The sequence below is a fragment of the Halichoerus grypus genome, chromosome 10 (genome assembly GCF_964656455.1).
Source record: "Halichoerus grypus chromosome 10, mHalGry1.hap1.1, whole genome shotgun sequence".
Classification (NCBI taxonomy): domain Eukaryota; kingdom Metazoa; phylum Chordata; class Mammalia; order Carnivora; family Phocidae; genus Halichoerus; species Halichoerus grypus.
The window spans coordinates 87,337,991-87,365,819 of NC_135721.1; the positions used below are offsets into that span (position 1 = coordinate 87,337,991).

At 46.1% G+C, this 27,829-nt stretch overlaps 1 protein-coding gene and 1 pseudogene across 2 annotated transcripts in view; both read left to right on the forward strand.

Moving 5' to 3' along the window:
* The window catches only part of RFX8 (regulatory factor X8), a 249,380-nt gene extending 221,792 nt beyond the window's left edge, over positions 1-27,588 (forward strand). For both annotated transcript variants that reach the window (XM_078056781.1, XM_078056780.1), the window contains 11 exons: positions 141-204; positions 4,404-4,514; positions 5,103-5,180; positions 8,939-9,052; positions 9,857-10,007; positions 12,632-12,690; positions 14,138-14,294; positions 16,442-16,536; positions 19,434-19,548; positions 22,075-22,391; positions 27,223-27,588. In XM_078056781.1, coding sequence (XP_077912907.1) covers positions 141-204; positions 4,404-4,514; positions 5,103-5,180; positions 8,939-9,052; positions 9,857-10,007; positions 12,632-12,690; positions 14,138-14,294; positions 16,442-16,536; positions 19,434-19,548; positions 22,075-22,391; positions 27,223-27,399 — 1,438 coding nt within the window. In that variant the 3' untranslated portion in view covers positions 27,400-27,588. The remainder of the gene's footprint in view (positions 1-140; positions 205-4,403; positions 4,515-5,102; positions 5,181-8,938; positions 9,053-9,856; positions 10,008-12,631; positions 12,691-14,137; positions 14,295-16,441; positions 16,537-19,433; positions 19,549-22,074; positions 22,392-27,222) is intronic.
* Positions 5,989-7,213, forward strand: LOC118532989 (solute carrier family 25 member 3 pseudogene; annotated as a pseudogene).
* Positions 27,589-27,829: the final 241 nt, after the last annotated feature.

Below are 27,829 nucleotides of genomic sequence, written 5' to 3' on the forward strand. Positions count from 1 at the left end.
TTTGAAAAAAAAGTTATACCCCATATAAGTAAACTTGCTGCAAAAAAAAAGAAGAGGAAGAAGAAGAACACCACTTCATACTTGTGCTCAGAAACAGGTGGTTTACTAAAATTATTTCTCTGTTATCTGTTCTATCACAGTGGAGACATCATTGGCTTTGAAAAATCTACTAATTATAACAGCATTATCCAACAAGAAGGAACAGTGAGTATGGAATATAATAGATTTACTATAATAGACCCTGCAATATTCAGTAATTGCTTGATCAGATGCAACTGTTTTCCTGTGTTTAATGTTCTTATTATGTGTGGTCCTTAACCACTCACCCATTTGACCAAGGTTGTTGATTATCCACAGTGTGCCACACTGGGACAGATGTCCTCAAGGAGCATACTGTTTGCTGTACATCAGCTGTTTGTGTTTCTTTTGCTATAATTAAGAAGGACATAGGTTGTTAGCAATAAATTTGTGTGAAAGTGTCTCCATGTTACAGTTATAGTTCTTTGAATTAGGACACCAGAACTATTAATAGCTTATCTATGACATCACGCATTGAATTTTACTTAAGTTGGCCAAGATGACATGGTAGTACATGGTGTCATTGAATGAACAACTTTTTGAAAACCTTTTTTTGTGACCAGCACTCTTGGGGACTGAATGAGGTGTGAAAGAAAAGTAAAAACAAACGAAAACATACTCTCTGTACTTGAATAGAATACAGTTTCAGGGTTGGGAATCTAAGATAGACATGAAATAACTGGTGTGCTGTGGAATGGGCTGGGTAGGCTGTAGGTGGATTGAGAAGTCCAAAGTGGGGGGCGCCTGGGTGGCTCAGTTGGTTAAGCGACTGCCTTCGGCTCAGGTCATGATCCTGGAGTCCCGGGATCGAGTCCCGCGTCAGGCTCCCTGCTCAGCAGGGAGTCTGCTTCTCCCTCTGACCTTCCTCCCTCTCATGCTCTCTGTCTCTCATTCTCTCTCTCGCAAATAAATAAAATCTTAAAAAAAAAAAAGAGAAGTCCAAAGTGGGATTGGAGGAGAAAAATTGTAGTGGGCCAGAGTGATTAGGGAAGGCTTCATGGAAGAGGTGGCCTGTGTTCATTTCCTATTGCTACTATAATGAATTAGCACAAATTTAGTGGCTTAAAACACAAATTTATTTTCTTACAGTTCTGGAAGTCATTCTGACATGGTTCTCACCAGGCAAAGATCAAAGTGCTGGCTACAGTCTTTCTGGGGGATATAGGGGAGAATCCATTTCTTGTCTTTTCCATCTTTTGAGGCTGCCCATGTTCCTTGGCTCATGGCCCCTTCCTCAGTCTTCAAAGCCAGCAAAGACAGGCTGAGTCTTTCTCACACTGCCATCCCTCTGGTTCTTTGCAGCAGGGAAGGGCTCCCTACTGTTAAGAACCCTTGTGATTACATTGGGGCTGCCTGGATGATCCAGATAATCTCCCCATCTCAAGTTCCTTAATCTTAATCACATGTGCAAAGTCCCTCTCATCATCTAAGGTTCCAGGGATTAGGATGTGGACATCTTTGGTGGCCATCATTCTGCCTGCCACAATGTCCTTGAGCTGATCCTGGAGGGGTCACTTGGATCTTCTTTTAGGAGGCATTCATCTTGGCATAGTTTGCATTCATGCTGGGAGGTATGTGGGCAATGAGGAGGCAGAGGTGAGGATTTGGGGGAGCAGTAGGCTCTGGGTAGGGTCGGATGGTAGACAGCTTGTCAATGCGAGGCCAAGGAATTTACATTTCACCTGTAGTGAAGACTGGTGGAGACTGTAGGCCACCATTGGGGCATCTTTAGAAGGAGAATGACAGGATAGATTTGCTTTGGGGGTGATAACTGAGGGACCAGTGTCCTCAAGGATGCAGGAAGGACCAACGGCATCCAGGAGAATTGATAGGGGAGACATATAATGCATAGAGGGTCAGGTATTGACAGGAAGGATCCCCCATTGTATCTCTAGGGTGTGACACACAGTATGTGCTCACTAAAGATTACAATGACATTTTTTAGAATTATTGAAAATCCCAAACTGCATTTAATATACCTGGAAAATCTAAATAGAATTTCTCACTTTTTTCTTTGTCATTTTGCTGAATTATTTCTCCAGAATGGGAATCCCTCTGATTCTTTCCCGAATGCCTTCTCCTGCAGAAATTCCAACTTAAGTGGTTCTGTAACATACTTTCACTTTAGATTTCTGATTGTTTATATTGTAAAGAAAAGATTTCAATTCCTGATTTTAAAACAATTTTTTTTTCTGAAAGATCAGTTCTTTTCACAGGAAGAGCCTGGAAGGAATTAACTCCAGGAACACATAACTTTCCTTTTTATTATTATTTTGTTAGTAATTGATTACTTTCACGTTTTCCTTGCAATGATTTCTTACATTACTACAATAGTATGTAATATACAATAGTACATTACTACGATAGTACATAGGACATTGAACAGGTAGAACTGTGATGTTTTTGCCATGTTGAAATGTAGAGATTTCTGCAGCAAGACAAAGAACAGTCTGCCTTGAACTGTGATTCTCAACTTGAGCGTGCGTAAGGCTCACTTGGGAGGCTGATCAAAATGACAGATTTCTGCCCTCATCTGATCTACTAGGGCCCTAGGGATATGAACCCCAAGCACTCCTGGAGATTCTGATGTAGATGGTTTCAGGACCACACTTGAGAAACACTGGCTTTGATCATAGCAACATCAGCCTCAGGAGCATTGATGAATACAGGAGGTCAGGGTGTGCTATGGAGAAAATGGATATAGTTAGGGTAAGATGTGGTAGGGAAGAGAAGCTAGCCAGAATTGGACTGGATGATTCCTTAGTGCTTCTCTAATAGAAGATTGATGGCCAGGCCAGTGAACTCCACAGAATAGCCCCATCCTTCTTGATGACATTCACCCACATACTACAACGGTTGTCCATCCAATGACTCTGAGTGAAACCAGTGTTCCAAAGTGGGAGGAATGGGGGTTGAATAGCACCCAGTGCAAACCCAGTGGAAACCAAACAGAACCCACAGGAAATGACATCCTTTGAGCTGTCACCTTTCTGTGTGACTACTTTATGTATTTATTTAGACACCCATGCCTCTATTTATTCCAAAAATACCGATAAGGGGAATTTCAACTTCACAATATTAAGTGCATAGTGTGCATTTCTCCAGGTCAGTTGCTTTCATCAGATTCTCAAAGGGGTTCAGGACCACAAAGAGTTAAGCAGTACAGATTTTAGGGCACTGAAAAGACTGTTGACCATGACCCCTAAGCTCTCCTGATCCTCACTGTGATATGAGTTGATAACAAGGGAGCATGAGAGAAGGAGGAAGCTGGCAGTGCCCGTTCTCGATTGTGTGCAGCGCCTCATGGGGTGGTAGCCGAGTGCCACTCCTATCCATGAGGGTGGGTACAGGCGGTTCAGAAGGCCGCTCTGCCCTCACGTGGCTTGTAGACAGGAACATACTGCAAACCCACACAGTCTACTAAGCAAGATATAAGTGAGTAGCTCAGTGAGGCTCTGAGGATATAAGATCTGAGGATATAAGATCTAAGGATGAAATACTAATCTTGGAACTGTACTGTCACACAGCAAACCATTGGGGTGGAGAGAGAATGAAGAGGAAAACCCTCATGTGTGTTGCAATCCAATGTGGCAGGCTTCACAAGTTCAATTTCCAACTCCTAGGAATGATTTCAACCTACTCCATTGAAATGGAAATTATTCAAAAGTCGTTCTGGAAAATCTTGAAGAAATCATTTAAAATAAAATCAAGGTCCTGCAATCAATCAGGAGTGATCCTGCCTTCCCTTGTTCAAAAGGGACAGCAGGAAGGAATGTTGAATTCACTTTCTGCCATGTTACCTCTTTCCTCCTTGATGGAAAAGTTTTACCATTCTGTAATGTGTCCTTCTGAAGTCTGTGCTCTTCATTTTCCTTGGTAGTTAGGCCCTGAGACTTCTGATATAACTAACCATTTTTATAATACAGGCATCATGACCTAGACAGGATATGGTTTTATTTCGGAGAGACAGTTATGTAGACAAGGATTGTATAAATATATTTGTGGTATTAAATTATTCATAGATAATATTTTTATCACGTTACTATACAGCACTTGTAATACACGACCACAAGAGTGACACATTTGAGTAATATATTCAGTCCTAACTGCTTCCTGATGACCAGAGTTTATAGAATATAAGGGAAGGTTAATATCATTTGGAATGAAATAAGGGGGAAAAGTTGCTAGGATCAATATGTCCAGAGGTGTGGATAAAAGGTTACATAGAACATTAACCTGTAGTAGCAATGTGATTATTACATGGTTTATATGCAAGAAAATGCATTTTATTTTCAAGAGATAATCCATGTGTAAATGGTTTCTAGTGTGAAAATCATTCAGCGATAAGGACAGATCCAGTTGGATCCCCTTTGTCTGAATTCAGGAGATGTCCATTCTGGGAGCAAGAACTGGCAAAGAAGTATTCCTACAAAATGGTAGGCTTGCATGCATGGGAGAAACTAACTTTTCATGCCTTTGATGCCCAGAGGAGTAAATGTCTTCTTAGTTTGCCTGTGATCATTTGAACCCAATGGAGTAGTATTTGCCTTCTCCCAGACCTGTGAGCACCAACATACCCTCCTGGGCTTGGTGGCAGTCAGGAAATTCAGATCTTCCCCTCACATCCTATAGAAAGGCTCTACCTGGGACCACTTTGTCATCTAGAATGAGGGCTTCCCTATGACAGAGCAGAGAACAGATAGGCAGATTTTCTAGAAACTGGGACGGGGGAATATGAAGGGGGAAATTGGGGTTTAGGGAGAAAGATGTCAGAGATTGGTGGCCTCTTTAGTGGGTGGTACAGACCCTGGAGTTATGACTTCAAAATTGAAGCTATGTCCATGTTAGGCCAATAATGTGTATCCATTGCTCCACATAAATAAATAACACCGTTAGAGCTCAGCTACTCTCATAGCAGAACTGCAACATAAGCAGCAGCCTCTAAGGGCTTAGAGAGGTCTTTGAGGATCAGTTCATTCTTGAAGTGACTTTAAAACTGAAATAATTTTCCATATCCTTCCTAGATGGCCTTTCTTGCTGATGAATACTACAACTATTGCCAAGATATTTTACAAAACGTGAGGAACCAAGAACTTGAGAGGGTAGGGTTTTATCTATAAAATACAAGTATTTATGACTCACTATTAATCATTTTACTTGAAAAGACCCCCTCAAGGGATGTTGAGTGGTAATTCATTGCACTGTAGTGCTTAGAAGTCAGCTTTTTATAGATATTGAGGTGATATCTGAGGTGATATTTTTATTCAGTTTAATCATTTGGAAATTTTCCAAGGTGCTAATATAACCTTATGCTTTAAGTATAATTCAGCTATTTCTTAAAGATCTAATTCATGCTGATTTTGAATAAAGTATTGGTAATATTATTCACCTTAGAATTTTCAGTCATGCTGAAGAGCCATTTTATTGATAAATGCTAACTGAAAAAGAAGCAAGACTTTGAAGCAGGGTCATCTGTGTTGTAATGATTGGGTTTTATTCTAGAATTGGCTGTGGAAAACACAAACACATCTTTTAACCATTCTGAATTTTATCTTTTGCAGTAGAAAATCCAGGGAAACAAGCACACATTTAAATGAAAGCTTTTCTGATGCTTAGGGTTCTAAGTACTTCAGCTTTGGGTGATAATATTCATTTAGCATGAGTTCATTTAGTACTTATTCAGTGTAAAGCATTATAGTGAAGGAGAGACCAAAATGTCTTCAGGATGACCCCTGTCCTACTGATGCAATTTTCTCAATATCCATCCACCTTGAATATCTAATACACTCCTTTCCTTCGTTTGCTCATCAAACATTAACTTAATTTTTACCCTGTGACTAGTACCATTTCTGGAACTAGGAAGGTATTCTCCATAAGGCTTACAAAGCTTATAATCTGCCTGAAGGGCACAGATCTAAGGGTTTGGGAGGACGTTCGGCCTCTGTGAGCCGCAGCCTTTTCGAGGGAGCGGTTGTGTGTTCGCCATCTTAGGAAGAAGATGTTCTCGTCCGTGGCGCATCTGGTGCAGGCGAACCCCTTCAACCCGCCGCACCTACAGCTGGTACACGATGGCCTCACGGGCCCCCGCAGCAGCCCCGCAGGTCCCCCGGGCCCGCCCCGCCGTTCCCGCTCCTGCAATCTGGCAGCAGCTGCTGTGGAAGAATACAGCTGCGAATATGGCTCCATGAAGTTTTATGCACTGTGTGGCTTTGGTGGGGTCTTAAGTTGTGGTCTGACACACACTGCTGTCCTTCCTCTGGATTTAGGGAAATGCCCTATGCGGGTGGACCCCCAGAAGTACAAGGGCATATTTAATGGATTCTCAGTTACACTTAAAGAGGGTGGTGTTCGTGGTTTGGCTAAAGGATGGGCTCCGACTTTCATTGGCTACTCTATGCAGGGGCTCTGCAAGTTTGGCTTTTATGAAGTTTTCAAAGTCTTGTATAGCAACATGCTTGAGGAGGAGAATGCCTATCTCTGGCACACATCACTATATTTGGCTGCTTCTGCCAGTGCTGAATTCTTTGCTGACATTGCCCTGGCTCCTATGGAAGCTGCTAAGGTTCAAATTCAAACCCAGCCAGGTTATGCCAACACTTTGAGGGATGCAGCTCCCAAAATGTATAAGGAAGAAGGCTTAAAAGCATTCTACAAGGGAGTTGCCCCTCTCTGGATGAGACAGATACCATACACCATGATGAAATTTGCCTGCTTTGAACATATCATTGAAGCATTTTACAAGTTTGTGGCTCCTAAGCCCCAAAGTGAATGTTCAAAGGCAGAGCAACTGGTTGTAACATTTGTGGCAGGTCACATAGCTGGAGTCTTCTGTGCAATTGTTTCTCACCCTGCTGATTCCGTGGTATCTGTGTTGAATAAGGAGAAAGGTAGCAATGCTTCTCAAGTTCTTCAGAGACTTGGATTTAAAGGTGTGTGGAAGGGACTCTTTGCCCATATCATCATGATTGGCACCCTGACTGCACTACAGTGGTTCATCTATGACTCTGTGAAGATCTACTTCAGGCTCCCTCACCCTCCTCCACCTGAAATGCCAGAGTCTCTGAAGAAGCAGCTTGGGTTAACTCAGTAGAATGATCAAAGCAAATGTGGACTGAATCTACTTGTTGATCAGTGTTGAGGAAAGTGCAAGAGGAATTTTTATATATTTGACAGTGTAGGAAATTGTCTATTCCTGGTATAATTACTGTAGTCTCTTGCCTAAGGCAAGGGTTTCAAATCCACTGTTGAAATAAACCCAACTACTCACGAAAAAAAAAAGAAGCTTACAATCTGGTACTAAAAGGAGCAATATAAGCCAATAAATACAATACAATATGGCAAGTTCTAGAATGGCAGCTTGATTAGATTGTTCTGGGTGCCGGGAGAAAGAGTAAAAAAGATGGCTGGATAGTCTCCCAAGGGGAAGCCATGATGCTATTGATTGCAGTGGAAAAGCAGAGGTTCAGATACACTCAAAAGTGCAGTAGGAAAGGAGTTCCAGGTAGAACTAATGGTGTAGGTAAGAGCAGCAAGATGTTCTCAAGCATGACATGACAGAAGAGTCACTATGACTAGATATAAATATCTCTGAAGGAGAGAACCAGAGGGGATGTGGGAAAGTAGTCTGGTCCTAGAAAGGGCCTCATGTCCTGTGAAGAATTCTGATTGATTGAGAAGGTGGTGGAGGAGCAGTGATGCAAGATTGCCATATTGGAGCAGATGGCAATGAGGAGGTTTTGTCATAGTCAAGGTGAGAAGTGAGGGGAGGGGTCAAGTCTGGAACAGTGACAATGACATCAGAGAGAAAGATGGGCAAATTGGAGAAATATTTCTGAAGCAGATGCAACAGGATTGGATGACTTTGGACAAGGGTGGTGAGGGAGTTAGCAGAGATGAGCCCGTGGTTGCTACCTCATTCAGACCCACCAACCCCAAAAGCCATGCTCCAAAGTTACCAATCTGACAGTAAAAAGATTAAATAATCCTATTCATCCCACTATTGCATTTTTTGTTCAATATCTATGAGTCTCTTTGGAGATGTCTTCTCTAGAATTAATGCCCTGATAACTGGATTTCAAATCACAGGCTCATCATCAGGTACTTTGAGAGTTGGCTGTAACTTCCTTGACAGCCTGTATACAGGAATAGCTCTTTGCCTAGAGTCATCGGCAGGTCCTTGTGTCAGGATTTCAACGCTGCAAAATATTTGAGCCTGCAAAAATCCTAAAAAGGCAAGGGTCTTTATTAGTTGACATCTCAGATTGGCCACCTGGTTCAGTAATAGAGTCTGAAGAGTCAACATGGGCAAACATAAAGAAAAGTAAGGAAGCTGCCATTTTGTTCCACAACAAAAGGTATCTACAGAAGTCTTTAAAGAAGGCTCCATGGAGAATGATACCGGTGCCCTTTGGCTCACATAGTCCTTGGGTGAATTCTAACTTATCAAGGAGGTCTCTTTGATTACATACTGTTACACGTCCTTCTGAGCTGACAAATAATTGAGGGAGTCAGTCAGTCAATGAGCATTTGTTCTGAACTGTGGTCTGTGCCCTGTGGCCAGATCCTCATCCTATTACAAATCAACAGGAGCCCCCTTGTGGTCAGAAACAGCCTTCATTCCAGAAAACTTCATGAAAATGCCATTCTACATCATCCCATCCAACTGGCTAGTGGCTCACTGATGGGTTGCTGGAAAGAACACTTCTAAAACATAGCTTGGAAAAGCTGATAGGTTGAGCTATACATTAACTGGACTGAAATTCATCCCATTATCATTTGGGGCTGATTAAGTATATAATGGGGGATCAGTCTCACCAGGCACAAAATGAATTTTGGGAGGTATGTTCTGTTCCCTCATCAGGTGGAGGACTTGCTCACTTCCTTCTGGAAATCTCTGCAGCAAGACACAGTCCTGCTTATGACATTGCCCGATGTGTGCCAGCTCTTTAAATGCTACGATGTGCAGCTGTACAAGGTAGGAAGACATTTGCTTGCCTTGCTGGGTTGTGTCCTTTCCAGAAACTAATACCAGATGCTGGGGTTAGGACTGCAGCCCTCCTGTTCTGCAGACTCCATGGACTTCAGGCCCTCTAAGGAGTAAATCGTGGTGTTGATGGAGCCTTTTAATCTTTCCCTAAAACTCAGCTTCTTTTTTTAAATTCAGTGAGAGTTACCTCATGGAAAGAAAAAGCCAGTACACCTGGTAAAGTATGGTTCCAGTGATTAGTGAGCCCTGCACTGAGTCAAAGTTCTTTCTTTGGTAACTTCAACAAAGAAGTCTTTAAAATGAGTAATTGGAATAATTGCTTTGGAATATACAGAAATGCTGGGTTTTCTCATTGCTTTTTTTAAATGCTCGATCTCCAGAGTGATTATTGTTATTTGGGGATCAGTTATATATAATTTCTGTGCTTCTCCTGAAGCTGGTCATGAACCTTTACCTCTTACTTTATTATTTTTTAGGAAACAATCTAGTACCTCGAAATGTTTAACACAAAGGTTGAAAACTGGAGGCTGGGTTCAGCCCTTATGTAGTTGGGTTTGATCACATCTACTATTGGCTGAAATAGTGTTTCTGAAAATTTTTGGAACAATTATCAGTATTTTAAGATCTTTGAAAAAAATCCCATTCTGGCCACACACCCCACACATTGAGCAGTGGCGAGGGCTGCGTGGTAGCTTTCTCTCTGAGTTTGTGGCACGGCTGAACATGGCCACTTAGAACTAGAGGACGCCTACCCTGGCCTGCAGTCATCACCTCTCGACAATTCCGTTGTAGGGAATTGAGGATGTTCTCCTTCATGACTTTTTGGAAGATGTTTCTATCCAGTACCTGAAGTCTGTCCGGTTATTCAGCAAGAAGTTTAAGCTGTGGCTACTTAATGCATTGGAAGGTTTTCCAGCCCTTGTACAGATCTCTAAACTCAAAGGTAGGTTTCAATGGAAAAAAAAATGAGTTCTGTGAGAGTAGATGAAGGATCTAACTTTCACACTGAGGCAGGACATCTCAGCTGGTGGGTAACTCTTCTCCTCCTGCACTAAACTGCAGCCCGCAAGGCCTGACCAGTTCGGATATGCTGGCATTTTCTTTAGTGCAATGTTGGGTCCTTGTGCTGATCCATCCACACCCTTTCATCGATTGCCCCTTATAAATCCTAACATGGACTTCTGACAGGCCCACGGGGTTAGAGGTGCAGAAAAGGTGCCGCTGACTATGGTCCAGGCAGGGGAGAAGCCACAGTTCATCCAGCTGGTGGCTAATGTGTGCCTTCTCAAACCAGCCCTCTGAGGGCAGCCTACAGTCCTTGGGCTAGGTGGCCCAATATTCTTCTGCCTCTTCGTGCTCTGTGTGGCCTCCCAGCAAGGCTTCCAAGGATATCGCTCCCTCCTTAGAAATTCCTCCCATGTCCTTAACTTTCACACCTCTTGGGCCACTGGGGCATTCACACTTTTGTGGTCTTGGTCTCCCCATTGACTTTCTAGAACATGTTCCCTTCCATTCTGCTGCCAGGTGGTAGTCTCTGAAGACTACTTCCCCCAGGCTGCTTGTCTGCTCAAGGCCTACAGTGGCTTAAAATGCCAACACTCACCTGCGTGTGCGGGACATGCTTTATGGTCCTGGAAATACCTCTTTTCCCCCTCCTGCCTCTGTGAGGTTTTCCACCACTGCCTATAGCTGCCTCCAGCGCCCTCCCCACCCGGGCCCTGCTCTTCCTGGGCCAGCTTGCTCAGGGCTGAGTCATGCTTTCTTTGCACACTGTTTGCTGTCTTCTCAGACTGGCCCCAGAACAGGACCAGCTCTAATTTTAACCCACCAGCCCTGCACCCCTTGCTGTGTTCAGTACTCACACTGGGAATCTTGATCCCGTGTGACCCACATGGACATGTTCCCATGGCTGGGCAGGGACCATGGGCCAGAGACTGCCAGCCAAGAATCAGCAGAAAGAGGGTGCTGCAGGGAATGTGAGGTCTGGAACTTGCTGTGGCAGAGGGTCCATGAAGTGAGGAGACTTTGCCACTTAAGCCCAGTCTCCCTCCGTCCCTCCCTGAGGCTACTTCAGAGCTTTCTAGTTGGTTATCCTGCCTCCAGCCTCACCCCCTCGGTCACATGTCCCTCTGCCCCTAGTGATGGTTCTACACAGTGATCTGACCCATTAAAACCTTCCACGGTCCCTGCTGCCTGGACGGTCCACAGGCCTTCACTCACTATGCAGAGTCATTTACAGCTTGGCCTCTGGCCTCATCCTTGTCCCCAACCCCTGGGGGAATCCCCCCACTGGTGCTCCCCAGCAACACAAGACAGGTTGTCTCCAGAAAGGTCCTTATTCCTGCTCCTGTCTCTGCCTAGACTGCCAGCCCCGTCCCCACCCCCCACCTCCCTCCCCCGCCAAGCCCTCACCCCTCCCTAACTCCTAACTTGCACATTCTAAATGAAGCCACACCTGACACCTTCTTCCAAGCAGGCCCCTCCCTCCCCTCTGCACCCCCCCACACCCCTTCCTTCATTCTTCCCCAGGTGGCTCTCACACTGCCCGGGGCACTTACCCTGCTGTGGGGAAGGCGTCTGCACATCTGTCTGGTGACCCATGCTCAGCCGGTGAGCCCCTAGCAGGTGGAGGCTGCCCTCCTTTGTCCAACAATCCAGTGAACACCCAGCACACATTATGGAGCAAACACTGCACTAGTGTCCCTCATAAATATTTGTCAGATGAATACATGCACGCCCTCCTTTTATGTTTCCTCTTTTTACCCTTTCCTTTTCTTGGGTCACTTTTCTTTTTTAAAGATTTATTTATTTATTTGAGAGAGAGCAAGTGAGCATGGGGGGAGGAACAGAAGGAGAGAGAAAATCCTGAAGCCATCTCCCCATTGAGCACAGAGTCCAGTGCGGGGCTCGATCCCAGGACCCTGAGATCCTGACCTGGGCTGAAATCAAGAGTCGGACGCTCAACTGACTGAGCCACCCAGACACCCCTCCTTGGGTCAGTTGTTGAGGAGAGCACTGTAGAGATGACAAAGTTGGGGGAAGTCCTAAACTCCTTTGAGCAGGCACGTCAGATGCTGGGAGTATATCACATTCTGGCACGGGGGTGGGGGGGATGGTTTTAGTCAAGTGGTCCCTGCCAGTATCTCCTAGCCATTTGGGAAAGGGCCAGTGGGCGGTGGGAAGACCAGGATGCGTGGAGGCCTCCCTGTGTGGAGGGCAGTTTAGGCAGCTGTACCTTCCTAGGCAAATGCGTGGGCCTCATGTCCATGCTGTGCATCCTCTTCCCCACTGTGTACAGAAGAACTTGAAGCTACAGGGACACCTGGGTGGCTCAGTCAGTTAAGCATCTGCCTTTGGCTCAGGTCATGATCCCAGGGTCCTGGGATCAAGGCCCGCATCGGGCTCCCTGCTCAGTGGGGAGTCTGCTTCTCCCTCTCTCTCTGCCCCTCCCCCTGCTTGTGCATTCTCTCTCTCTCTCTCTCTGTCAAATAAATAAATAGAAATATTTATTTTAAAAAAACTTGAAGCTACAGTGTTAATAATGGCCATATGTTTTGTTCTTAACAGAAGTTACTGTGTTTGTCAAAAGACTAAGAAGGAAGACATACCTTTCCAACATGGCAAAGGTAGGTTTCAGCCAACGGGACGGTAGGGAACAAAGTAGTCTCCTGAAGCAAAAAGTGAAAGCTGCAAGTATGTCCTAAGAGCAGGCGGTAGCTCCCTTTGTAGGGAGGCCATGTCCATCCCCTTAGAGGGCAGAGGGCAGACAGGAGGACCTTGTTGGCCACTAACTGGGAAGGTGTAGTGTGCCCAAAACTCTCAGCTAGAAGCCCACCCCACTTCTTCCCTGCTCAGAAAGGTTCTCCCTGCAGGAGAAAAAGCAGAACAAGCAGGTCAGTGTTCTAAAGTTTGAGAGGAAGAACCCACATAAGTGCTGACCAGGGCCAGCCAGTGTCAGAGGTGAAAGGGCATCATGGCAGAGTCTAGAACAGATAGACGGAGCCCATCACCCGGTGCATGGCCCCATGGACTCCGTGTGTCCAGTCTGCCAGGTTTCTCAGCTCTGACCTTCTCCCTCCTGGGTTGTTTATGTAGCTTCAGTGTTAGAGGAAGGCAGAGAAGGGCTGAAAGAAAGATTCTATAATGCCAGTGTGTGGGCCCCTCAGGAATCTGTTCTGGAATCCTGTGGACACCAGATTGGGACTGCGGCTCTGTTCCAAATCAGTCCCAGCTCGGGAGGAGCATGGCTGGGCCCCTCCGCTTCGCCATCTCTGTCCTTCCAGCACAAAACTCTCTCTCGACTTCACGTTTCCTGGGGTTGTTTTCTGCCTATGTGCTCACAGCCCATCCAGTTCTCCAGCACTTTCTCATTCCTGATCGGGTCAACTGATGATGGCCAGCCCAAGCGGCAAGCTCGGGTTCTAGAGCCAACCTGCTCTGAATCTTCTCTTTCTGAACACGATGGCTGGGGGAAAGTTTACTCAACATCCCAGGTGCCCTCAGGCTCTTCCCCCGTCAGGTGGAGGAGGTGGCTGCAGGGCCTGCTCCTGAGGCTGGTGTTGAGGATGACCCCCTGCTCAGCCCCGGGGCTCCAGAAATGGAGGGGATTGGATTGGAAGTCAGCTCCCGGCGGCTGAATTCATGGCCCAGGGGAAGGACAGAGACAGCATCTGGTGCCTGCAGCACCCCTCTGGACCTGGCGTCTGTGGAGCAATGTTCTCGCACAACCACCATGCTCCTCTCTGAGTAGTTCAGGCTCATGGAGTGGGGTGCAGAGAATAAGAATCAGGGACAGGAAGAGCCACAGAGCCCCGGGAGCCCTGACCATATCTGCCTCTGAGCAGAAGCACTCCGAATGGTGATTTTCAGAAAGGCCGTCCTAGAATGCATGCAATTTGAACATTTCAATTGTCATGTAGGATTCGGTTTTAGTGGGTAATACCCACATCCACCTCTCTTTCTCCTCAAAAAAAAAAAAAAAAAAAAAAAATCTTAGTCATTTGGAGAGGGGAATTAGGCAAAAGTAAAAGGACAAGATTTAATGAAGTTATTATGCTTCTCCATTATCTTTAGACTATGAGAATGGTGTTGAAAAATAACAGGAGAGTCAGCGTTTTGAAGTCAGATCTACAGGCCATCATCAGTCGAGGCGCTTTGGACATGTCTAAGAAAGCCCTGCCAAGTAACCCAAGTAGTGCCACTGACCTGGAGACACACGCGGAGATGAAATGTAATCTTCCTTCTGCACCTTGCATTATTGGGGCATTTGGGATATATTTGGGGCTGGCGCGGCCATCACTAGTTTATGAATTCTTAGTAGAGGTAGAACCTACTTTACTCTTTGATATTATCATTTATCTGCTCGCACATCTCTTCCTGCAGGGGTGAGGAAGGGTCCACCAGGTCACCAGTGCTAATACACTTTCGTTGAATGAATGAACAGAGGAGGGTGGTTGTTGCTTCCCAGTATTTCTTCCTGGAAATCAACCTGGGGTATCTCCTTTGGAAAAAAAACATCGATCTTGTACATGTGGATTCAACAGTGTCTCTTCTAACTCGGTCCGAATCACATTAAGTTAGCTCCCTGCCTTGCCAGATTCCGCTGTGTCACTATTGTTAGCATCACCAGTGTTATTTTTCATAAGGTGAAGCTTAGCCATGTGCTCTTACCAAACTTTCCAAACTACTTTCCAAACAAGTGATAGTAAGTATGTGGATATTCCTGCCCTTTGCTATCTGAGAGTTGTAACTATTTTTCAAGGGAAAAATCTCCCTTGCACAAAGAGCTTGGCAAGCAGGCTGACAGCATTGTTCCATCTCCGGGAAGCGAGAGTAGTGAGAGAAGAAGCTGTCCTCACTCAGCAGGGAGAACCTGGGTGCTGTTTCAGGAGGAGAGCTGCAGAAGGTGTATGACCTCCTCCCCCAGAGTACGGGCGAATCTCTAGGCCTTCGTAGGAGAGTTGCCAGGAGGGGCCATGGGAGCCACGCTCCATTCATGCATGTTCCAGACACTCCCCCAGGATGGCCCGGGAAGGTCCAGTAGCCTCATCCTCCATGAGCCTGGCCCTGTCCTGATACACTTAGCTGTGCTGAGGGCTGCCTCCCCAGAACGTGTGGGCTTCTTCCAGTGTCAGCTGTGGCTTATTCATCTTGGTCCACCCAACACGGTGCTGGCACATGGTAGCACCCGCATACTTCATAACTAGATGAATACATGGATTCAGTAGTGCATAAATGCACCACAAATTATCCTGGCCTCTTTCTTTAACCTGGAAGTAGGGCCGACTTTGGTAGGATTGTACCAGTTATTAAAATATATGAATAGGTCCATACTTGTCGGCGGGTCGCGCCTGCCCCTATTGTCTGGCTGTTCCAAATCCCAGCTCCTCCCGTCCCAAACCAGTAATGAGAAGGTAAACCCCTAACCTAGGAAACTTCAGAGATATGGACAAGCAGTGCTCATTTGTAGGAGCCCAAAAGGTCCCCTTCCCAGGCTACTGGCTCTCCCCCAAACTCCAGGTAATTGCCCAAAGCCTGCTCTTGCCCCCAGCCAGAGCCCAGGGAGCCCTAGGAGGGCATGAGGCCTCTCCCCCAGAAGCCTGCCCAGTAGTCCTGTGTGCTCCTACTGGCATTCTTGTGAATAGGACTTCCAGGAGGGCACAGAGCCAGCAGGGAGGCAGTTCTGGTCACCACTGCTGACGCCTAGCAGATAAATGCTTGAGGTGTCCCTGGAGGATCCTCCAGATGAGACTTGGCCAAGCCTCAGTCAGGGCCATGGCAACATACTCGGGTTTCTAAACTCTGCTTGGTACATAGCCACATTCCAAAAGGTGGGCGAGCCCAAGGCTGTTCTTTGCTCAGTGCTGCCTGTGCAGGTGAGGACCCAGTCCTGATGTCACACATGCTTGGGCCCCACCCTTCAGGTCTGTACTAACTGAGTTTATAGCCCCAGGCAAGCCACATCCCTCATCGGCTTTGATGTCCACCATGGGTTTAAAGGACATTAATAAACTACCCCTTTTGTGAAAACGGCAAGGGTAGGTGAGCTCATGTCTGTATCATGCAATGAGCTCATCTGTAGCTGGGTTCTGTATAATTACAAGGTGTAGTTATTATTTCAAAATATTTTTTTTCCATTTCAACAAGTGACAGACGTGGTTCCTAAGAGGCAAGACCATGTAACTCTGAACTAGTTGACCGCAGAGGTGACAAATCCAGCTTTAGAATTCATCCTTTGTGTTCAAAAGGAGTGTGAGGCCCCAGGAAATGCCTTTGAACTCCGGGTCCAGTGTTGTCCCCTAGGTCACCTAGTATACAAATACCTACAGTAAAATCCTGCTACTTTGCTCACAATCGTTTTCCTTCTTTTGTTTACAGGTTTAAGCAGTTTGATTTCTTTGCTGGGGACATCCACAGATCTCAGCATATTCCTGAATTGTCTGTCTTCAAATCTCCAAACATTTGTCTTCCAGGTAGAAAACAATTATTTTTTTTTAAAGGGAAGAAGGGGTTGTTGATCATTCTAGCTACATTTTAGCACCAGTGCCCATGACCTGGTGCAATGAAAGAGTTTTCTCTGGCCAGAAATGTGTCAAGGCTGGTGTGGGTGTTAAAGATAGGGAAGTGGTGTCTCACTCCCTCCTGTAACAAGGCAGGAATCAGAGGCTGGCACGTACAGGTGTGTGTTTGTGGGTGAGCATGTGTGGTTGGGTGAGCATGTGTGGTCTCAGGTGTGTGTGCAAGTGAGCATGTATGTGCAGGTGAGTGGGGGTGATGGTGGATGAGCATATGTGTGTGGGTGAGCGTGGGTGAGTGTGTGTGCAAGTGAGCATGAGTGTGGAGTGAACATGGGTATGTAGGTGAATGTGGGTGAGGGTGGGTGAGCATGTGCAAGCCCATGAGCATGGATGAGTGTATGTGTGCACCAAGCAAGAATGTCTAGGAGGAAGAGGGAGAACAGTCTATTTAGGGAGAATAGTGCTGGTCTAGGTATTTTGCAGAACCATCCAAGTGTTAAGCTTGATTTCACAAAATCAAAGATACATTGTTTTAGATACAGATGGGTTTGGTCCTTCTGATCGACTTGAAACTTGGGTGTTACTTGACTAGGGTGTTACTTTGGATTTGTTGTCCTCATCCTCTGCCTTGGCAGCATCACCGTAAGAGCTAAGAGTACTGTCAGAGAAAGCCTGCCCAGTGGCCCATCGAGGGTGGTGGGCGAGGAGCTGGGGGCTATGCATTAAAACCTAGACCCAAAGGAGGCAGCCCAGGGCTGCGCTGACTTGAGGCATTGTCCTCTGAAGGTTGAGGCAGTTAGGAAGGGCCTTGATGAGGGAGGTGGGATTTAAACAAGATGTAGAAGGTGAATAGGATTAAAGCAAACTAAGAAAAGGAACAATGTCCACACGAAACTAGCAAGAGCAGAATGAGCATATGGAAAAATGGAGGGCCATTTACGGAAGAAGTAGATGTCTCTGGAGCAGAGAGCAAAGACTTGGAGGGCCTGGGCCAGAAACTCGACTTTGGGCTTTCTGTTAAGCCTCCAGTCACATTTCTTTCTCTCCCCCTTCTTGCCCCACGTGTTCTTGTCTGTATGCCTGTCCGCCCCATCAAAGAGAAAAGGGCACAGGTAATACCTAAGACTGCAGGCTGCAGTAGGGTGACACACCTCAGAGATGAACCAGGAAACTTTTCAGGAAGGAGCTTGAAAGTCAGTTCCAACGCTTGGCAGGGGTCTGTTTCCATTCTTTGCCTCTGGGTGATAATCGTTCCAGATTCCGTATGGCTTTTCTTTCTCCTCGTTGGGCTTTGGCAAAGCCTGTTTGTAACAGTGGTAAGCGTGTCTAGGGTTGCGTTGCTGTGGAGACATGTATTCGTTTGATAGCTTCACCCGTAGAAGCTTTCAAGCTTCTGTTCCTTGTTTTGGGTTTTCACTCCACCCCTGACTTGAACCAAGATGAGTCCCCTGAGACCAGTAATACCAATCCTGCCTCGAAGCAGCCCAAGAGGCTCACCGTGTTTTAGACCATGTAACACTCTGTATTTCCCAAGACTCCCACCCCCATATCTTCAGCCTTCACAAATGAGGCATGTTAGAAAAATGGTATTTTTGTAACCATGCCTTTGAAGGGCTTGTTTTTGTACAACAGCTTGGCTGATAAAAAAACCAGACTATTGTCAATAAAATACTCAGACTGTGGAAATGTAAGCCCTGAGGCATGTGGGAGGTGACTAACGGCTTCAGTGGCTGGCGTCTGGCAGCGCGCTCGCAGAAGAAACCGATCCGCTGGGTCACATGCTCGCTCTCCCAGTTCTCGGCGGTTCGGGCCCAGCAGCAGCTTCTGGACACAGGGGCCTAAAGTGCCACGTGGGTGGCCACAGCGCTCAGGGTTTACGTTTCAACGTTTGTGCAGAGTGCTGGTCACCCAGGGCTACTTCTCTCCATGCTTTTCAGAAGTATCCTGGTGTCTGTTGAGCGGGGCTCCTCCTGGGAGCCCTGTGTTAGGTGGTCAGAAGCACCAGGCCAGGGGCCAGGAGCCCACGGGGGGAGGATGCCGCTCCTGGATGGGGTTCACCACCTCCCAGAGCCCAGGGCACTCACAGTGTGCAGAGGAAGGAGCAGCAGAGATGAAAAAGGGTATTATTCCCTCATTTCTAGCCAGGCTCAACATCTCCTCCTCAGAGACTTGCGGTCGCACCCCATGTGTGGCCCACATACACGATGAGGCTTAGGAGGGCTTCAGGGGTGTTCATTCCAACACATGCCCATGAGATTCATAGGATCCCCAAGGCGACTCTCGGTCTAGATGGAGTTTCGCAGCCTGCACGTGGAGGCATCTCACCGGTACCCAGTTTAATGCTACTCAGGCTGTCCGCTGGCTGCCCAGGTGGAACCTTCCAGGCCTCAGGTCATGCACATGGCGCAGTGGCCAGCTTTGTGCTTTCCAGAATCAGCGCGGTTACCTTCATTAGCTGCTTTTGCACATGCTTGGACTGGGCAGGCATAGAGCGGCCAGCAGCTCTCTCAGGGGCGACAGCCAGGTGGGCCCAGCGAGGCTGCCCACGCCAGTCCCCTGTGGTGCTTCACAAATGACCGCTTTCGAAAAACTGTGTGGGATCAAAACAAAAAACGTAGGCCAGTTTCCCAGCTCTTTCCTTCTCTCCACCAACCTCAAAAGGTTCTGCCCTAGAATCATCTCCACAGGAGATGCCAGGGGACCACAAATAGGCCAGTGTGCCTCTGCCTCATCGTTTCTTCTTCCTGTTCTCGCCCGGCCACTTGGCGTCTGTGCGTGGCAGCCGTGCGCTTGTGATCTTCCGGACTTTGTCACAAACCCCAGCATTTTTTTTCCTCACAAAAATGTAATAGCCCAGCAGAAGCAAAGAAGAGTTTATCAGATTGGCCGCCAGCTTCCAGCTAAGATGGAATTTCCTTCTCACCGCCGTGAGCAAAGCCATGACTCTCTGCCACAGAGATAGTTTCGGTAAGTCAGAGAACACAAAACATTTTGGTATTTTAAAATGTTATTACAGCATAGAATCCAGTCACCTTCTTTTCACCTTTTTTAAAAAATATTTATTTATTTTTGTGAGAGGGAGAGAGACAGCAGGAACACGAGCAGGGGGAGAGGCAGAGGCAGAGGCAGAGGCAGAGGGAGAAGCAGGCTGCCCGCTGAGCAGGGAGCCCGACGAGGGACTCTATCCCAGGACCCCGGGATCATGACCTGAGCCAAAGGCAGATGTTCAACCAACTGAGCCACTCAGGCGCCCCTCTTTTCACCTTTTTTGTAAAATACAACACAGACCTAGAAAGCCGTAATAATTGTGTTTTAATGGCAACCATGATAGTCCATCAAACAGTCAAACCAAGCTTCCCTTTCCCATTCAATCATGGTTGGATGCAAAAGAGGCCTCCCCTTGTTTTTGAATTGTGTTCTTAGGTGTTTTTAGAAAAGCACCCAGGGAGCCAACTGAGATGGAGAACAAATGGGTTCTTTGGGGCACCCAAGTTTAAATTTCAGGACTAATGATTGATCCAGTCACCATTGTATGCAGATAGTGGAAAGAGTGAAGTAGCATCCATTGCAAACTATCTGCTCAAATAGGTGGTCTTTCACTGTCAGGAAGGGTCACGTCTGTCCCATCTGTGGCAAAGATGCAGCATAGGGGAACTGTAGGAAGGGAAGTTCACCACTGAGCCCCATGGAGAGGATCATTCATTCCAGTGGATAGTTATTGTTTCCCTACAAAGTCCCAGGCACCTTCCCGGGCACTGGGCGTAACAGCAGTGAAAAGACAAAGTCTCCGCCCCTGTGAGCTTGCACACCAATCTGGGTGAAGAATCCCTGCTCCAGAGAGCTGCCAGATGCCCTCACGGTGGGCAGGTGAAACGAGGAAGAGAAGACAAGCTTTATCGTAGACCAGTTTTACCAACACTCTGGAACTCTTTCGAGGGTGGCTGCTGTCACCTGTCATCCACGGAGGTGACACCCACTGGTAATGAGACTCTCCCCTTTAGTGAAGTCCAAAATGACTCTGCTTTATGCTAATGCTCTCCCAGAGCAAAGTGAGGGAGCGGAGCTCATGTGCTGAGCTCCTGATAAGAAACCCAGCCCTGAAGCTGTTGCCCCCTACCCACACACCCTCTTTGGACCTCCGTATGATGTCCCAAAAAGTATTTACACTGGTTTTTCCTCTTCACGTGGTTAAATGGGCCAGGGGTTGCTGGTCAAGCTTATTCCAGACCAGGTCAGGCCATCCTGTCTCACTGGGATCCATCACGGAAAAACAAACATTGCGTAAGGCTTTGAAATGGACAAAAGTTTGCTGGAAATGGACAAAAGGCTTTGAAATAGGCAGAAGGTTCAGCACACCCTTCTGAGTTATCTTCAGCTTTCATGTATTTGAGTTATTTTACAACTCTCTAAATTGTATCAATAATAATGCAAATGATTCTCCCCCGGGGAAATGCAAACTAATTGTGTCAGGTGGATGCTATTGATTACTGCCCTGAGGACAGATCTGTGGGGCATCTTTACTGTCTATACACGCTCAGTGCTTGGAATTCTCCTTTGAACAAGTTGGCAACATTTTACGAACTTCCTCTTTAATAAATGACTTACATGAGATCTTTGACACATGTTCATTTTATATCTGTAGAGAGCCGTGGTTTTACCTTCATTAAAAAAGTATCTTTTGGGGCACCTGGGCAGCTCAGTTATTGGGTGTCTGCCTTCGGCTCAGGTCATGATCCCGGGGTCCTGGGATCGAGCCCCACATCGGGCTCCCTGCTCAGTGGGAAGCCTGCTTCTCCCTCTCCCGCTCCACCTGCTTGTGTTCCCTCTCTCACTGTGTCTCTCTCTGTCAAATAAATAAATAAAATTTTTAGAAAAAAAAAGTATCTTTTAACGATAGCAATAAGCCAGATCCCCCTCCCCTCAACACTGCCCTGCTTTTCAGCTGAACATTAATTATCCTTCTTTCCTGGAACACCAAAGACCTTGGGATTTGGAGCGTTCAGCTGAGTCACATGCCCTCCTGTCTCCCCTTCATGATCTCCCTGATGCCTGGCCTGCAGGTGCTACATTTCCAGCCTCTGATTGGCAGCTGGCTCCCATCCATACTCTGCCTCCACGTCTCCTCCCAGCCTATCCCTTAACTGCCCCATGTGCCAACCATAGGGGGCTGAGGGGCACATTCTCCAGCTCTGGGAACGGCACCTCTTTCTCTGTAGGATTTGCTTTTCTCCCACCTCACACTAGATGGGCTTTAAGTTCCCTCTCATGGCTCAGGCTATTTAGCTGTCTGTGCTTTCTGTCCCAAAAGCCACCTTGCTGGGGTTCACGGGTACGGAATGCCTGCCCAGGACCCCCCAGGATCTGCTATAGGAGTGAGAAGGCCCCAGTACACAGAAGTTAAAAGCCCCAGAAAAGTTGGTAATTCCATAGTGATCGGTTTATCTGTCCATCTGTCTATCTAATTATTCATTTGGGGTTGTTATTTCAATGTAGGCTCTTGGCATCTGTTCCATTTGCTGCTTTTGGAATTTGTGACTCATCTACTTCAGTCATGCATAGAAGAGGAAGAGGAGGACGACGACGGGGGACATCTCAAGGAAATGCTACCAGATGATCAGTCTCTTGTCCAGCCAGACCAGGCATATTTCCACCCTCCAGATTCTTCACCATCTCAGGAGTATGAAAGCCCAAGTGTGGATCCACACTGGGTGACCCTGAAACACATGGGCCAGAGCCGATGTCCCATGGGTGTGAGCAGTGTGGTTCTCAGGGTCCTGGGCTTCCTGGTGGACAGTGACACGGGCAATAAGGTACAGACACAGGGGCCCCAGCTTCTGTAGTCTTTGCAAAGGACTGAGAACTATCCCATGGTTAGGAAACCCATAAAGATCACTTTGTCCAAATGACGATACACGGTTCTAGATCTGTCTTTGCTTTGGGAGATTTTGCCAGAGGTGGTTATAGTAGCTTATCTGTTGATCACTGGTTGGCTCAGGTTCGTGGTGCATAGATGGGTACCTGGCACACTCAGAGGTGTGGAATATTTGGATGGCCTGGGTCTTGCCTTCCCACAGCTTACCAGGTGGTTAGACTGACTGAGCTAACTAGACTAAGAGAGAAGCACTGACAGCACCTCTGGTATTTTGGATTTTGAAAAGATGGAATTGGGGTGCATCCTGAAAGATATAAAATTGAGAACTGCTGGGGCGCCTGGGTGGCTCAGTTGGTTAAGTGGCCAACTCTTGATTTCAGCTCAGGCCCTGATCTCAGGGTTGTGAGATCGAGCCCCATGTCCGGTTCCACACCGGGCATGGAGCCTGCTTAAGATTCTCTCTCTCTGTCTCTCTCTCTGCCCTTCCCTCCTTTAAAAAAAAAGATTCTCTCTGCCTCTTCCCCCCACCTCAAAAAAAAAAAAAAAAAAAAAGAATTGCTATTTATCTAACACCTACTATACACCGTTTATATGCATTATCTCAAAGCCATACAATCCTGCAGAGTATCTGCTCTTACCATTTTCATGCCATGGCTGAGGTAACTAAGGCTCAGAGAAGCTAAGTGACTTGCACAAAGTCACACAGCAAGTAAACAGTGGAACAGAGATTAGAGTCCTGGCCTGCCTGATCTCCAGTCCATTCTTCTCCCACAACACGAGATCAGAGGAGGGTGATCCATGCCCCAAGGAGAATAGGACACAGGTTGCAGAGGTCAGAGAGGGGGCCCTCTCTGAGTGCCAGAAAGTGGAGCCAAACTGATGAAACAAGCAACTGCAACTCCTCTGTTGACCGAGGAAGCGGGGGTACCTGGTGTAAAAAAAAAAAAAAAAATTGCCTTAGTATTAATTTCTAAAATTTCTATACATGTTTGGAAGTTTAGCCACTTTGCATAGTATTTCTTTCGCACCCTCAAGTTCCTTCCTCTTTTTTTTTTTTTTTTTTAAAGATTTTTTATTTATTTATTTGAGACAGAGAGAATGAGAGAGAGAGAGCACATGAGAGGGGGGAGGGTCAGAGGGAGAAGCAGGCTCCTTGCTGAGCAGGGAGCCCGATGCGGGACTCGATCCAGGGACTCCAGGATCATGACCTGAGCCGAAGGCAGTCGCTTAACCAACTGAGCCACCCAGGCGCCCAAGTTCCTTCCTCTTTTGAGATGAGGAGTTGAGTTGAGTAGGAGACCCAGGCAGAGGCCTTGCCCTTCACCTGAGTTAACAGTGGTCTTGATCATGGAAATGAGTCACAGCTTGAAACTGTCCATACCCTACGGTCCTCACAATAACCACAACCTCCAAGGGACCTTTCCTTGCTGAACAAACCGTCATTCTAAGTACTCCAGAGTTCAGAGAACCCTGTTAATTTTTTTTATATAAAGATTTATTTATCTATTTTTAGGGAGAGAGTGTGATTAGGGGGAGGGGCAGAGGGAGAAGGAGAGAATCCACAAGTAGACTCCCTGCTGAGCGGGGAGCTCGACACGGGGCTCAGTCCCAGGACCCTAAGATCATGACCTGAGCTGAAACCCAGAGTCTGATGCTTAACCAACTGAGCCACCCAGGCACCCCCCAGAGAACCCTGTTATTGAACACTACTTGGATGGAACAACCTACTAGACAAAAATAATATGAGCAGGAGCAAAAGAGATGCCTCTCAGGTTTACAAATTCTCTGTCTTTGGTTTTTGTTTTCTTACCTTGCAATAGTAAGTTCATATATCTAGCTGCCTTTGATATGGTTGGTAGAGTAGATTCAGACGTGTGTCTATAAATAAGAAACTCACCTCCTCTGAGAGTGTATCTGTGAAGCAGACATGACAAATAGGCATGAAATAGGGATATAGTGACATACTGGCCTCAAATCAGGGACCCCATGGCAGGGGCAGGAGAGCTGGGCCGCCTTAGGAAAACAACAGCTGGGGACAATTAGGGCATCACTCACGAGTTGGTATTTCAGGGCTTTGGGTAGAGAGAAGGCCCAGTTAGACCCAGTTGGCCAGGCTGTGCCCAGTGGAATGTCTCTCCCTGCACCCTGACCCTCTGGACGATGTACCCTGTCCTGGCAACAGGGTCCAGAAAGGGCTGGCCAGTAGGAAGCCCCCCTGAGTACACTCTGGAGCATTCTATGGAACCCTAACAGGACAAGCAATTGTGCTGGATGCTCAGCTCCAAGTGTGTACATCTCTCCACTCACTGGCTGGGGAGAGAGCTAGGACTGTAGACAATTTGACATGCCCCTTAGTCACCAAGGTAACCGGGAGTAAACTTTTACTTCTTTGGCCACAGTTAGAAGCTGGTGGAGAGCAGACACTGTCAGCTCCTTGTGCTGGGCATTTAAATGCATCGTTTCAGCAACCCAATGAGATGTACCATCATTGCCCCCATTTCACAGATAGCATAACTGAGGCTCATGAGGGGTGGAGTAATGTTCCCAAGGTCACCTCACTAGTAATTGACAGAGCAGGGATTCAAACCTCTGTAGCTCTCCTTGCAAAACTGTCCCTTCCTAGCACCCTCTCTCTCCCCAGAAGATGCTACCATGTACTCTAATTCCAAAAGCAGTGACTTGGGAATAAATTAAAAATACCTTCAAGTCTGATGACGTGGGAATGTAAGTGGGCAATTGTAGTACATAACTTTCTGGGTTCAAATGCCCCATCTTCCACTTCTTAGCTGAGAACATTGGGCAGGTTGCTTAATTTATCTGTTCCTCAGCTTCCTTATCTACAAAATGGGAATAATAATATCTAATTCCATAGGGCTGTTATAAAGTTTAAATAAGTCAATCATTGCAAAATTCTTGGAACATAGTAAGAACCCATAATCATTAGTCATCATTATTATTTCTCCAAAAAACTTAATCTGAGCGCCTTTCCACGACACTCCACCCAATCCCCTAGCAACTCCGAAGTTTATTGCAGTGGGGTTTGACTTATATTTAATTGGTGGAAACAATGGAGAAAGACATTAAATACTTAATTGAACTACATAATAAAGCAATACAGGCAGATGAATGTCAGATAACCCAAGGTAATATGCATTAGAGATTAATTAAACCTGCTTCTGTCTGTGCATGCCTGCTGAATTAGCTATAATGACTTAAACGCTCTAACACCAAAAAGTTATGCTCATCTAATTTTTATTGCATTCATTATTCAGCATTTGCACTCCTCATCAACAAAAAAGCACACCCTCGGTGTCCCATCTGCATTCATCTGCCACGAGTTAACACCCCATTCAGCGGCACATCTGTGGCTTCCTCGTTCTTTGAACAATTTAGTGTTACCCTGCACCTATGATAACATCCAGAGTCAGTATTCTGGACTGCCGTATCCATCTGTCACTCTTCTACACTCCAGCAACATTCACGATAGGAAGGTGCCCAGGAGTGTTTAAGAATAAAGTAAAAAATCACAGATATTAAATAAGGAATATTCTTTTTAAAAACATACCACATGGGGGCGCCTGGCTGGCTGAGTTGGTAGAGCACGTGACTCTTGATCTTGGGCTTGTGAGTCTGAGCCCCACACTGGGTGTAGAGATCACTTAAAAAAATATTTAGAAATAAAAAATAAAAACAAAAAATAAATAAAAGCATACCACACATTTTTCACTTTAGGGCATGTACTCAAGGATTAAAGCATGGCAAAAATATTTAAAAACAAGGGACTCTTTAGCTATAGGACAAAGGTAAAGACGATTTTTTTGAGAGAGAAGAAAAACATCCTCTCATTGGGTGGTGATGGTTATTGTCAAATTTAGGGAGAAAGAGTGAGAAATACTTTCACTAACCTTGCGTTTGAAGTTGTTTTGTGTACATCTTTGTAAAATATATTCCTTATGGGGGGTGGAGGGGGTTATCAATGAAACCAGACCCAAGAAAATACGTCTCTATCAGTTTGAAAGTATTCATGTCCGAGGAATTGCTAATCTTCCCAGTACCATCAGAGCTAAGGGAAGGAAGGCCTAGTATCCTGGTTTCTCTGATAGGAAGCCTTGCTCAGGCAAGTTAGATGGCTTATCCAAGAGTGGGCACTAAGTTAACACTAGAATCTGTGAATCTCTCAAATCTATTACTACCCAACTGAGTGTTAATTTAACCAATGACTGTTTTCATGGTCCCCCCCCCCCGCCCCTTATCTATTGGTATATTTGATGGATGGTGGAGGGAGGGTCTATGTGGGAATTTGAGCCAAGAATGCAGGGACTGGTATCCATCTGTAAGTCAGCCAAAGCGATGAGCATTGCAGCCACATAGGAGCCCCTTAAACATTTCACAGGTTCCTTCTTGATTTTCACAACGGATCCACACTCTCCCGTGTCTTTAATGGAAGAGTGTTGGTTTGATCTCAGCTCCTCACAAACAACGGCAGGCCCATTCCTTTTCCTAAAGAGAGCCCACCCGCCTCACCCCCCATGGCCCCTCTCTCTTGCACCATCCCAGGGTTGAGATTCCTTCCCTGAAGTCCTCATCAGGCCCCGAGCATTCCTCAAAGAAATTAGGATATCCCGTAGTAGGAACAAATAAAGGCAGAAGCTTCCAGTTGAGGTCCAAGGGTGGGGCGAGGTCATGGTAGAAGAATATAAATGGTGGGTCCAGCAACAGGGAATAACTTTTTTTTCTATCTTTGTCTTTTAAACATTTCCCCCTTGCAGCTCATCCAGGTATTATTGGAGGACAAGGCCACGGAAAGCACGGTCAAACTCAGCCTTCCTGTGGGACAAGAAGCCCTTGTAACCCTAAAAGATGGACAAAAATTTGTAATTCACATATCAGATGTACCCCAAAGCTCTGAAAATATTTTTTTTCAGGGAAAGCAATGCAATATATGATTATTTATTTGAATAGGACATAAGAAAACACAGATTTTCACTCTTAAAAATATATTAAATGCTAAAGCTTTTGTATTGGTAGGAAAGAAGATTTTATGTACATAATAGAGGTAGCATTGTATGTATTGTGTTTATATGTATTTCAAGGAGTTAGTTTTGATGAATCATATAAACTGATTTGGAGAATAATTTTTGCCTCTGTTGCTTTTCTTCGGGGCTTTTCAGGTGTGTTTATTGGGAACTTAACAGAAGAGAAATTTGAGAAATCTTGTTGGGAGTAGAGAAATAGATAGATCTCTAGAGAAAGATAAAGTTTGAAGAATACAAACTGATACCAGGAGTAGAAGGCCAATGGTAACATTTTTCTTCCCCTTGGTAGTGCCTTGATTGAAAGAGAATTTGCAGAAAGATCCCCTCAGACAGTGAGGAA